The sequence below is a fragment of the Sciurus vulgaris genome (genome assembly GCF_902686455.1).
Source record: "Sciurus vulgaris genome assembly, chromosome: 13".
Taxonomy (NCBI): Eukaryota; Metazoa; Chordata; class Mammalia; order Rodentia; family Sciuridae; genus Sciurus; species Sciurus vulgaris.
Window position 1 is genome coordinate 26076165 of NC_136474.1, and position 12366 is coordinate 26088530.

At 45.6% G+C, this 12366-nt stretch overlaps 1 protein-coding gene across 1 annotated transcript in view; it reads left to right on the plus strand.

Moving 5' to 3' along the window:
- The window catches only part of FAM120A (family with sequence similarity 120 member A), a 100595-nt gene that overhangs the window by 70533 nt on the left and 17696 nt on the right, over positions 1-12366 (plus strand). Inside the window, exon 11 of the mRNA XM_079109218.1 lies at positions 7798-8047. Within this exon, the coding sequence (XP_078965344.1) occupies positions 7798-8047 (250 nt within the window). The remainder of the gene's footprint in view (positions 1-7797; positions 8048-12366) is intronic.

Consider the following 12366-nt stretch of genomic DNA (forward strand, 5'->3'; position numbering starts at 1 on the left):
CTCCTCAAGGAATTTCCAGCAATCACCTGTGCCATCCCACGGAGGCAGCTTGACTGTCCCCTTTCCCTCTGGCCTCAGAGTATTGGGCATCATCGTGTGTTGCAGTGCCAGCCATGCTCAGAGGGTAGTATTGACCACCACCCCCGCCCCACTGTGGGTGTGCAGCCAGCAGGTGTCACGCACAACTGACCTGCCTCTACAGTGCTCACAGGTGTAGGGCCAAACCTTCTGAAGGACTGAAGTGTGTAGAGTGCACAGGGAGTGGGTGTTACTGGGACCCAGGCAGGGCCTCGGCCTTGGGGGTGCTTGCCTGCTCTTATCCCTGCTCCAAGCAGGCCAGCCCCTGCTGGGGTCAGAGGACATGAGAATGAGCCATCAGAGGAAGGAAAGACCAGGATGGGGAAGTCTGGGGGTCTCAGGCAGGCACGTAAGACCTCAGGTGAAGGAAGAAGGGGACATGGGTGAAAGCAAAAGGATGGGGACTACTCCAGGCATCTTCTCTTGAGAGCTGGGTGTGTCTGGTCCCTCCCTCTCCCCACCTCCTCTCTACCTCTGTCTCCTCCCTCTCTTCACCTCCTCCTCCTTGATAAGAAGGGAAATTAATTAGTTTGGTCATTATTGTGGCATTTGATCAGTAGGAAGGATTTAGTAGGGGAGAGATAAAGTGAATGTGCCAGAAAGAACAGGAAACAGTTATGCATAAGGACTCGATGGTGGGAGGGAGAAGGAGAGGGAGGCGTCCTCAACCTGCCCATTCGATTGCAGCTGAATAATCGGTGCGCAGACCATCGGTTTAGTCTTCATTGTTCAAAATATCTATTAATTGATCACACATTTTACTAGTATTAGGGAGAATGCTGCAGCTTCTTGATGCTCCAAGTGAGAGGAGAAGGTTTGATCATGCTCCAGTGAAACCAAACTAAAAAGGTTTCCCAGGGATTCCAGGGATTCTTGGTTGACTGATGGAGTGACATTTGTATTTCCACCTGTTGACACTTACGGTCTAACCTAGGGTCACTCCTGGACCACACGCAGACTTTACCATATCACTGGCTCATGGAAGAAGAGCCGTAAGCTAGAGAGGGTGGGTCCCTGTGGAGGATTGTTCTTTCTATGGACTCCAGAAGGAGACTGCTGCGCAGACAGCTGGCGCAGCTGTGTCTGAGGCAGTGGTCTGTGATTGGTGCTGTGCAGGTGTATGTTCCTGTTCATGGTCACCAAGAAGAAGAGAATTTTTCAAGAGGACTTTATTATCCAAGGGCATATTGAAGTCTTAAAAGGTTGTTTCAAAATATTTAACTCTCATTCAATGTAAGGCATGGGTTCATTTAGCACCTCGTCTTGATTAAGTCATGTGATCAAAGCGTTCAATTTTCATGTGACTTAGCCTAGCTATCAGTTAAGTTATTACATGGTGGAAATAGGATGTTAGGCCCTTTAAAAATTCCAGCCTTTGAAAGTCTAACTGGATTACATACTGGTGTTTTATTTTCCACCCCCTAGGTTTTATCATTTTGCTTTCTTGAAATTCATCGACTCTTTGCTTACTGTGGCAGTGTGCCCCATGCAGCACTAACCCCACCCAGGTCAGGACCAGGAGCGTCTGCTGTTGGGGAACCCGAAGCCCAGGGGCCTGTTTCTATTGCTGCTAGAGACAGGGCCAGGCTCTGAAGCCAGATCCTTGACTCTTGATCCTTGGCTTCACCATGGAAATGCAGAGACTCTGGCAAGTTTCCTGGACCCACTTGGGGGACAGGTGGTTCTGTGCACCTCCTCTTCCTCCTGACCTCCCTCCTCAGAGCTCTGGCTGCCCCAGTGGCTTTTCTCCTCAAGTGCCCTGGACCACCCCAAGTCTGTGGTTCTCCCCAAGGGTCAGGGGAGGGAATGATGAGATGCAGGGCCTAAGTTTTTAAAAGGATATAGTGCATTGTGAAGTCTCAGTTACAAAAAGAGTGAAAAACTCAGGATGTAAAGCTCTGTGATTAACTTTTTTTTTTTTTTTTTTAATTAACATCATCCCATCAGTAATAAATTGGCCATTGTTTACTCACTTTGCATTTCTCATAACAAGTCTTTGTCAGTGCCTCCAAACTAAGTAAGTAAAAGAATCAGGCTTATAAAATAGGTGAAAGTAAGTTATATACTCAGGATAAATTTATGAAACCTAGGGAGCAGTTTTCTAAAACTGAATGCTATTTTATAAAGGAGTTCCCTATATAGGTTGAGTGTATCCTTTATTTAAAATACAGACCAGAAGTGTTTCATATTTCAGGGTTTTTCAGATTTTGGGACTGTTTGCATAAACTTTGCTGGTTGAACATCTTTAATCCAAAAACCCAAAATCTGAAATGCTCCATGATCTGCAACTTTCGGGGGGTTGGGGGCTTCTGGGGGTCCAATCAAGGTCCTACAACATTATAGCATGCTTAAACACATGCTTTGCCACTGAGCTACATCCAAACCCAAATTTTGTGACTGTACATTGAAACTCAAAAAGTTTTGAATTTCAAAGCATTTTGAATTTCAGATTTTCAGATTAGAAATGTTTAGTCTGTATTTATTTGTGAGTATGTGTGTGTATTGCTGCGGATTGAACTGAGGGCCTCCTGTATGCTAGACAAGCATCCACTGAGCCACACCCCAAGTCCTGTATTTATTCTTATACTTTTCACACTATCAAGAAAAAACGTTATTTGTTTTTCCTAGTCCTGTTTGCTTTAGAAATTTTTTGTTTATGCTAACCACTAGGACTGCCAATTAAAGTAAGTCTGCCATTGTAGATTATATCATGAAACAGAGTAACTGAGCAATATTAGGTATGCTGATTTAGTGTGTACAGTATTTTTCTCAAAATCTTTGAATTGATCCAGCACAAGATATGGTTGCTTAGGATCATCACCACCACCAGAGTCTGATGTTACTTTTTTGGATTAGTATTTATTCCATGAGGCCTTGAACTTTTGAGTTGTTTTTTACTTTTTAAAAATCTGATACTGGTGATTAAGCCTTAGGGTGCTTTACCCCTGAGCTATGTCCCCATCTTTTATTTTTTTTTATTTTGAGACAGGGTCTCACTAAATTGCTGAGGCTGCCCTCAAACTTGCAGTCCTCCTCTCCCAGCCTCCCAGGTTGTTGGGATTACAGGAGCGCACCACTGTGCCTGGCTTTCAGCTTCTCATAGAACAGGAATCACATGTGGAGAGAACGAGGATTATGAACAAGTTAGCTATGTATGTGCAATATCAAGTCTACTGTATGCCTGCACCCTACTAATGAGCATGGTATTTCTGTGGACCGTGGGCTGACCCAACCTCAAATAGCAAAGTTTTAAGAAAAGCATTCTCAGCCTTTCACCTTTGAGATTTATGGAGGTGTTCGCAGGTGCGCCAGCCTGAGTGGATAGAGAACTTTGGGGCTCCCCTGTGGCCCACAGGCTGGTGCTGCTTGGAAAGGAGCAGGCAGCTTTCCTGTTAGAAGGAGAGACCAGCTTCATTGTATCTAACTTTCTCTTCTGCCCTGAGGTGAAGGAGCTCATTACTGTCCTAGGAATGCTCAGTAGCACAACAGCAGTGCCCCTTGAAACACAGGCACACATGCCCAGCAGGCTAGCCCTCCAGATCGTGGAAGTCACTCTTCTTACCGTTTCTTTTCCTCCCGTGTGCGCGTGGCATATACACACTGCAGCTACCTCTTCCCGAGCCCTGGGCAAGTATTGATCATCAGTGGTGGTGCCCTGGCGCTAAGCTTAGGGACATACCACATAACTTGCCTTATAGGCAGCCACTATTAGTCTGTGGGAATCAGCATACAAAGAACCACATTTTTTATTCCTAAGCTGGGGTAAATTCCCCAAGTCAGCATTATAATAGATTTCCAAGGCAGTCAGTTGTCATTTCAAGTGTGGTGCTAGGAAAAGAGGATTAAAGTCTGATGGGAAATGTTGTTGTGTTTTGGAGTTTTTTGTTTTTTGTTTTTAACAGCTCAAGTATGATGGTGTTTTATGACTCAAATTGCAGTTTAAAGGGGTCCTTTCTGTAAAGAAAATGCATTCTAAATTTGGTCTCCAGTCACCTAGAAAGCTGATGTCCTAGAGTTGTTTTGCTAGTGTGGAAGTTGGGTTTAGGATAAGGTTAGGAGGATGATCTTGTACTCTATTTTGGGGCTGCAACTGTACCTCAGTGGTTGAGCACTTGCTTTAGCTTGCCTGAGGCCCTGAGTTCCATCCTAGTACCACCAAAAAAAAAAAAAAAAAAAAAGTTTTTTCCTGAAACTGACTTTTCCTATCAGTAGAAAAGACAAAAGAAATATTTGTTGATGGTGACACCCAAGATTTATTTGTAGATCTTCGGCTAGATGAGCAGACCTCTGGGATTCGTAGTCTTCTATTTTGAAAATGTAGTATGTGCATGTTTTCCTGCAATACTTCCCGAACAAAATCATCTATACCACCATGCTTTTCCTGAAGCCCAATCTGTGCCCATCCAAGATGTTCTGGTGGTTCATTTCCCTGGCACCCTTCTAGGAACTCCTGTGTGTCCAGAGGATTTTCCAAAAATGATAAGAATTCAGCCTCCTTACTATTAACTGGCTGCTGTGAGGGAGAGCAGAACGCTGGGGCACCTTGCTTTCTGGGCAGCAGTGATTCTCAGAGAGCAGTGGGCACAGCCAGCACACTTAGCCCAACTGCCACCCTTTAGCTGCCCACTGCAGAAATTTGCCACGCAGAGCCCAGCCTTTTTCTTTGACTCCCAGCACCCTTGAGGCTACTGTAGTCAACCTGAAAATTGGACATCCCTTGGAATTCTTTTATCTGTAAGCATTATTTTTAAGTTAATTTGTTATAAGTAATATATACAGTGTTGGCTGATCTCACAGTTTCCCTTTGTGGTGAGAGTTACTAGGTGCTATTTACGTTTAATCATTCAGATTGTGTTGCACTGCAAAGTTGTAGCCCCTTTTCTTAATCCCTGCAGCCAGGCTAGATCCAAGAAGGCCCTCCCTCAGGCTCACGCACATGCTGTTCACTGCCTCATCTGCTGCCCTAACCCTGGCCCTGCCTGGACACAGAAGTGGCCCACTGAGAACTTGTTAAATAGTTTGCCAAAGGCTCCACAGTTGAGCTGTTGAGTGGCAGTAAACTCAAATGGTCTCCAAATTATTAGTCTGTTTAGAAAGAGCTGAGCATCTTATAAGATAAAGCAAGTCCAGAGCAGCTTTGCATTTGGAGCAAGATTTGTGTTCATCGCCCCTATTTCCTCTGGTATAGACGTGTTTCTAAAGTGGATGTGAACTGTGCTTGTGAATATTGCAGAATGGCAACAGAAATGCTTAGTGCTGTGAGAGAGGGCAAGACTGTCACCTGGCACCCTCTGTGGCCCGCTGGAGTCTGGAGGGATAGCATCTGAGGCACAGTGTCAGGTGAGGCCAACTCGGGCTGCTGCCAGCTCTCCAGCACCTGGGAGGAGAGCTACCAGACCCTGAGCCTGGCGGGTGTTTCTAAGGGCATCAGGCAGGGCAAGTACCTCCCATCCCACCAAAAAGGAAATCAACATAATAAAATAAAATGATTGCTAATTATGATTAAAGAGAGGGGAGAACATGGCTGATAAAAGGGAAAGAAATGTTGAAGAGAATGATAGATTTAATAAGAATGCCTCTTTTGAAAAGGTCCGGGGGCTTCTAACATTTGCATTGTGTTTTTCGATTCATTAGAACCCATGGTAGTGTGCATGTGTCAGGTGTGTGGACTGGTGCGATGTGTGTGTTTGTGGAGAAGTGAGGGGTACGTATGGAGGGGTGTGTGGGTATGTGCGTGTATGCACGCTTCTGTGGAGATCTGATGGAGACAGTGCTTTGGTCACCAGCTCATTCTGAAGCTCCTTGCTCTGCTTTTTCCTCTTGGCCCACACTTCCTGTGGGTTGGGTGCAGGAGGGAGCCAGGGAGGAGTGGGCTCCCAGGATGGCTGCTCATATGACGATGATCCTGTATGTTCTAACACTGCTGCTGGGGATGCTTCTGGAAGCTGAGCTGTGCTGGAGCTCAGTGGGAACTAGGTCGGGGTGGGGGGGGGACACCTTAGATTGTGCGTCTAAGGACAGGTTTCTGCTTGATGGAGATTTTATTGGTTTTCTATCTGACACCTAAAAATATTAAATAAAAGCAAATAAGTGTATGTTTATGTATGCATTATCTGTGTTTTTGAGTTGATGGACTTTCACATATTTTTGAGTGTTTTAAATATCCCTTTAACATAAACACAAAGATAGCAAAATGTCGATGGAAAGAATTTGCCTAATGACAGCAGTAACACTTTTGTTAAAGGGTAACTTTTCAGTGATTGCCCTGACTTGTACCCCTGTTGGTTCCAGTGGGCTTCGTGTTCAGAGGTACAGTCTGGAGCCCTTCCCCAAGGCATGTCCTTCCCCAAGACATGTTCCTGTGTGTGACACTGTTACCTGGCTTGTCGAATATTGAAATGTGTTTATTATTTTCTGTTGCTGATAAACTGTACATCCAAGTATCTAACTCCTGACAGTTTTCATCACATTTTAAGAGATTGCTGTATTGCCTGATTATATTTACACTCCAAGTGGAACTGGAGACCATCCAGTTATTCATGTAACTCTGTCGCGTTTCTGGAGTCTTCAGAACCTTTCACCTGCCTTAGACATTACTTTAGAAAAAATGAACCCAGGGGGATTAATGTTATTTGGATAGAAATAATGTGCTGAAGATCAAATTAGAATTCACGATACCATCCTGGTTTCTGCCCCAGCTGCTGGCCTTGTGGGCTGTGCCGTGGAGTATGGTAGCCAGCAATGGTGCCTTGGACTCTCATGTTGAGCACCTCCCTGGGCACAGGACCATGTAGGTCCCTGCTCTGGTTCTGGTGTTTACTGAACTAAAGTGAGCCACTTGTTACTTCTGAAATGCACACCTAAACTTTACCATCCGATCGTCACCTCAGTGCAGGTGATGAGGAGTTTTAACTTGCCACTGGCGGCATGGACGTCTTCATTGTATCTGCATCCTCATAGTTTTCCTCCTTAATTTACTTGGAAATGATTTGGGAAAATGTGCATGTTTCTGTGTTTGTAAGAATTAACACTGTGGATAAGAGGTTATTGTTTTGTATTATATGAACTTAGAACTTCTTGCCTTTTTTCCAAGTGAAATGTTAGAGATTCTGGCACTGTCTTGAGTCTTGCTGGATATAATCATTGTGCTGACCTCATCCAGGATTCAGAACTTGGAAATTTTTTTCTACTTGTGTCTTCCTGGCCACTCTTTAGAGCCTACTGTTTATTCAAGAAGGAAGTCCTTAAATGAAGTGGTTACCAAATGCAAATTACTTTTCAAATCCAGTTTGTGAAAGTATTTGTGTAGAAAAAATTAGCTATCTTGGTTTCCATGTTAACACAACCAGATAATCTCATACTTCTGTGAATTTTATCTATTGGTATTACTATAACTTACAGTAGATTTAAACTATTGGCACATTTTGTTTAACATCCTTGGCTTACACACTAGGTGTATGGGAAAATCAAGTCGTGATTTACATGTGGCCTAACTACAAATCTGAACGAGCCATTAATCACAGTAGAGGACCCAAAGTACTTGAGCATGAGGGCTCTGTGCTTGGTAGTTTGATAAGGAAAGGATGCCTCAGTTACCTGCAAGGCCATATCTCCAGGTTTGTGGTTAGAGCAGGTTGTTTTTGTGCAGGCTGAAGGTTGGTAAGTCATGTGCCTCAATGAGCTTCTCTGTCTTTTTTTTTTTTTTTTTTTAACCTGTAGTCTCACCAGTGATCATTAAGGAATGGGCAGCTTACAAGGGGAAGTCTCCTCAAACCCCAGAACTAGTGGAAGCCCTGGCCTTCCGGGAGTGGACTTGCCCCAATTTGAAGAGGCTCTGGCTGGGCAAGGCGGTAGAGGACAAGAACCGCAGGATGCGGGCCTTCCTGGCCTGCATGAGGTCCGACACCCCAGCCATGCTCAACCCTGCCAACGTGCCCACTCACCTCATGGTGCTCTGCTGTGTCCTACGGTACGTGCTGGGCCATGGGCAGAGGGTGGACCCAGGGGCCAGGGGAGGAGGCAGGGCAATCAGTGTCCGACCTTCTAGGAAGGATGGAAAGTTCACTCCATAGGAATTGCGTTGTGTGTTGAGACTTGTCCTGGTACCATATTTATATATGTTCTAGGAATATAATACAGTTAAGGCAACATATGTTTTAACTTATACTATAGAGAATATTTATGAAATAGGTATGTTTGGCAAACATGCATGTTTGGCAAACATGCATGGCTTATAAATACATAATGACTTTAGACATTACATCTTTAAATGTTGACGATTTTGAAAACTGGAAGGGGAATGTATTTGGAATTCTGCGGGGAAAGTTTCACTTCTTCCCCTTCATTTATTTAGTCATTTATTTCATTGGTATGGGCACAAATGTGCTGTGTAGGTCATAATCACATTTTGGGATTTCCCGGTAGTCATTGTCACACTGCCCTGGCTCTGGCTTTGGGAGCACTGTTGGCTTGGTCCTGGGTGGGGCACATGCCATCCTTCAGTTTGGGGCTCTTCCTTGCTTTCCTGCCTGGCAGGATGGTTCTGGCGTGCCTTGCATTTCCCTGTTGCAGTACCAGTTGTCTGCAGGGAGCCTGGCTCCCAGTCAGGAGCGGTTGGGGGAGGCGATTATGCTCCTGGGGCACTTCTGCTGGGGCCTGCAGCACACAGGAATGGTTGAATGTGATGTTTTTAAGTTTATCTGAATTGGGATGCATACTGAATGTTTAGTAGGTTCTCAGAATTTAGTTGGATGGATGGATGGATGGATGGATGGATGGATGGATGTATTGATTGATTAATTGGTGGTACTGGGGATTGAACTCAGGGGCAATCAACCACTGAGCCACATCCCCAGCCCGTTTTTATATTTTATTTAGAGACAGAGTCTTGGTGAGTTGCTTGGGGCCTCGCTAAGTTGATGAGGCTGGCTTTGAATTTTCTCCTGCCTCAGCCTCCCAAGCTGCTGGGTTTATAGGTGTACACCACCTCACCCAGCTAGATTTATTTTATTTTGAAACCATTTCAGAGTAGAGAGAAGTTGCAAGTACGATACAAAAAGTTGTTTTGTTTTTTGTTTTAAATTTAATCCACAGTCAGATGTGGTGGTGCACGCCTGTAATCCCAGCAGCTTGGGAGGCCAAGGCAGGAGGATCCTGAGTTCAAAGCCAGCCTCATCAACTTATCAAGGCCCTAAGCAACTCAGTGAAACTCTGTCTTTAAATGAAATACAAAAATGGGCTAGGGATGGGCTCAGTGGTTAACCCCCTGGGTTTAATCCCTAGTACCAAAAAAAAATAAAAATAAAATAAAATAAATCCACATATGTTAGTGTGGTTTTCTAATAAGATTATTTTCCTGTAGGACACCACATGGCCACCAAGTCAATCCATGTGAATCCTTTAGTTCATTCCATCTTAGGCCCATTTCTCTTGTCCCAAGAGTGTCCTCCGTGACAAGGGACCCACTGCAGGCCCTGTGTGCTTTCAGGGGGTGGTATCCCCTTGGGGGTGTGAGTTTCCGTCTGCCTGGTTGGGCAGTACTCAAGTGCAGAGGGCTTGGCAGGGCATCTGCAGCTTCTCTCCGCACGTCCCACGGGGAGGTGCTCTGATCTCAGGAAACGTTCCCTTCTTTTTGGCTGTCCACATGTTTGTGTCGGTTTGGACTGGCCTCCTGGAGCCTTTGGCCCATGGTACGAGTGTTTATTTTGACACATGTCCCCATGTCAGTGGGCCTCCACAGTCTCTAACTGCCCATCATTCTCTCGTCACCTCTTTCTCTCTGCATGTGCTCTCCTTCCTCCCTGCCTCCTTGCTTTAGCTCCAGGAGCCCCCCTTCCTGAAGCTGCCCTGGATCCCTCCAAGTGAATGGGATTGAGAAACCAGACTCCGGCCAGTGACTCCTGATGCCCCAACCCTCCTGGTTCATGCCTGTGTGTTCTTTTTCTCATCGAAAACAGCGCATTCACCTTAGTCCCTCTGACCTGGCACAGAGTAGTGTCCTGTCCTTGTGTGTGTAACCTGTGGCTCTGACAGTGAGACTTGGGACTGGCCCTCCTGGCTCCCTGCTTGTTCATGTTCCCTGTGTGGTGTCGGCCCCTTTCAGAGGCCATCTTGTCCTCTAGTGGACAAGATGCAGGTCCTGCTGGCCCTCTGTGCCCCGCCTACTTGGCCCACACCACCTCTGTGGCTTTAGGAAGGCAGAGACAGATAATAATTTCTGTTCTTTCTTTCTTTCTTTCTTTCTTTCTTTCTTTCTTTCTTTCTTTCTTTCTTTCTTTCTTTCTTTCTTTCTTCTTTTTGTTCTAATTGTTATACATGTTTTCTATTCTTATTTCCTGAAGTTTCTTAAATTTATAACAAACTTCAAGGCCAATATCTTGTTGAAGATGACTTAGTGAAATAGAGGCTATCAGCTTAGAGCATAGTGTGTTGCTGGTTAACTTTCTTTGAATAGGTTGTTTTGTTTTATTTTTTTAAGAGTCTTCTGGTTTCCCGTTCTGGGAAATTCAACTAAAGACATGTTTTTATCACTCAGAACTTTACATTAGTGAAAAATTTAAGATGAAGACTTTGGGTACTCTGAGATCAAGTCAGCAATTGACTGTCCACTGTCCACCTGACCCAAGGAGTACACTAGACCCCAAGTGGGGTGCAGTGTCCAGCCCTGGCCAAGAGTGGGTGGAGCTTGGCATCTGTGCCCTGCCTACGTTTGACGGCGGCAAGTGTGTGCTCCTTGGCATTGTAGCCTAGGCTACCATTGCCCTTGTGTCCTGCCTGTTCATTCCCCCAGCCTCTCATTTGGCTAGTACCACATGGAGGCTCACTTGGTGCCTGCTCTCACCATTGCACTGGGATCTACCAGCTGCAATGTGAGCCCTTCCTTAGTGGAAGCTACCTCCTCCTCTTCTCGACGCTGATTCCCAGGAGGCGACCTGGGCAAGGCTGGTTGTATGGGAGAGGCGGTGCTCCAGTAAAAGCTGATTTACAAATGTGGGTGGCCAGCCTGCAGCTGTAGCTTTTCAACTGCTTTGTAAACTGTTCTTCATTTAGGTTTGACAGGTATTTCTTCATAATTTGATTCAACCTGCACATTTGGGCAGAACACCCCAGAAGGGTGTGGCAGTCTTCTCATTGCTCCCAAAGGCAGTTTTTGTATTTGCCGCTGCTGTCAGTCTTGATCTTGTGGTAAAGATGGTTGACTTCTGTGCTAGATGTTATATTGTGGCAGCAGTTGAGGTTACATAAAGGAAAAGTGTGGGTTCAGTCTCTAGAGTCTTCAGCAGCAGAGGAGACGAAAGGGAGCCAGAACCGAAGTTGCCATGGCATGAGTGTGAAGGCAGAAGGTGTTTTGATTTTGTTTGTTATTTGTGGTGCCAAGGATCAAACTCATACCTCATGCATGGTAGGCAAGCGCTCAGTCACTGAGCCACGTCCCAGCCCAGAAGGTCTTGGCAAAACATGGAGAAAATCAGTCAGGCCCTTCTTCAAAAGTGGAGAGAGCAGACATCCAACAGGTTGATACTAACCGGGCAACTCCTGGAAAGGCTTTGGTCAGCCTCAGATATCAGGGAAGGCAGGCCTGAGGCGCCAGAGTGGCCCTTGAGCCACTGTATGTGCTTGGAGATGCTGCAGATCATTCCAGCTGTGCTCCCTCAAGCGTAGTGCAGGCCATGCTGTCCCCAGGGGTGCATCAGGGGCCACTTCTCCGCTCTTGGAGCTCTGGCTTCCCACAGCTTTCCGCTTTGAAAAGGGCTATAGAATTCTCCTAAACAGTCTAGACTGCCCTTATCTTTCCATGGTAAGAAAGTAGAGACAACAAAGTTAAATAGCTTTCCCAAGGTCCTATTGCTGATAAGCTCTTCATGTAACATATTTACACTCTGCTCAGTTGCATGGAAAAGAACATCCAGAGAATCTTTCCAGAAATTCTGTAGGTAGATTTGGCAGTGTAGAAGCCATCTAAAGGCATTCTAAATGTGTAGCCTAAATAAATGAAGTACAAGTGAACTGCTGTGACTGCTGCCTGTGGTTTTCACCAGGAACCTGCGTTCATGTCTGCGTTCTGGTAACAGGCACCTGAGAGGAGCTGATGGTCCTGTGGTGCAGAGAACCAAATGAGGAAGCAGAACTTCTGCCCTGCAGGTGTGTCCCTGCAGCTGCGCTAGTGCTCGGAGTCTCCCCTGTCAGAAAAACAGGAAGGATCTGGAGAAAACCAGCCTGTGCTGGAGCTGGTTTAGTGCTCTGAGGAATTAGTGCCTGAGAGTCAGTTTCAGGTTGGCTTTGGGAAGG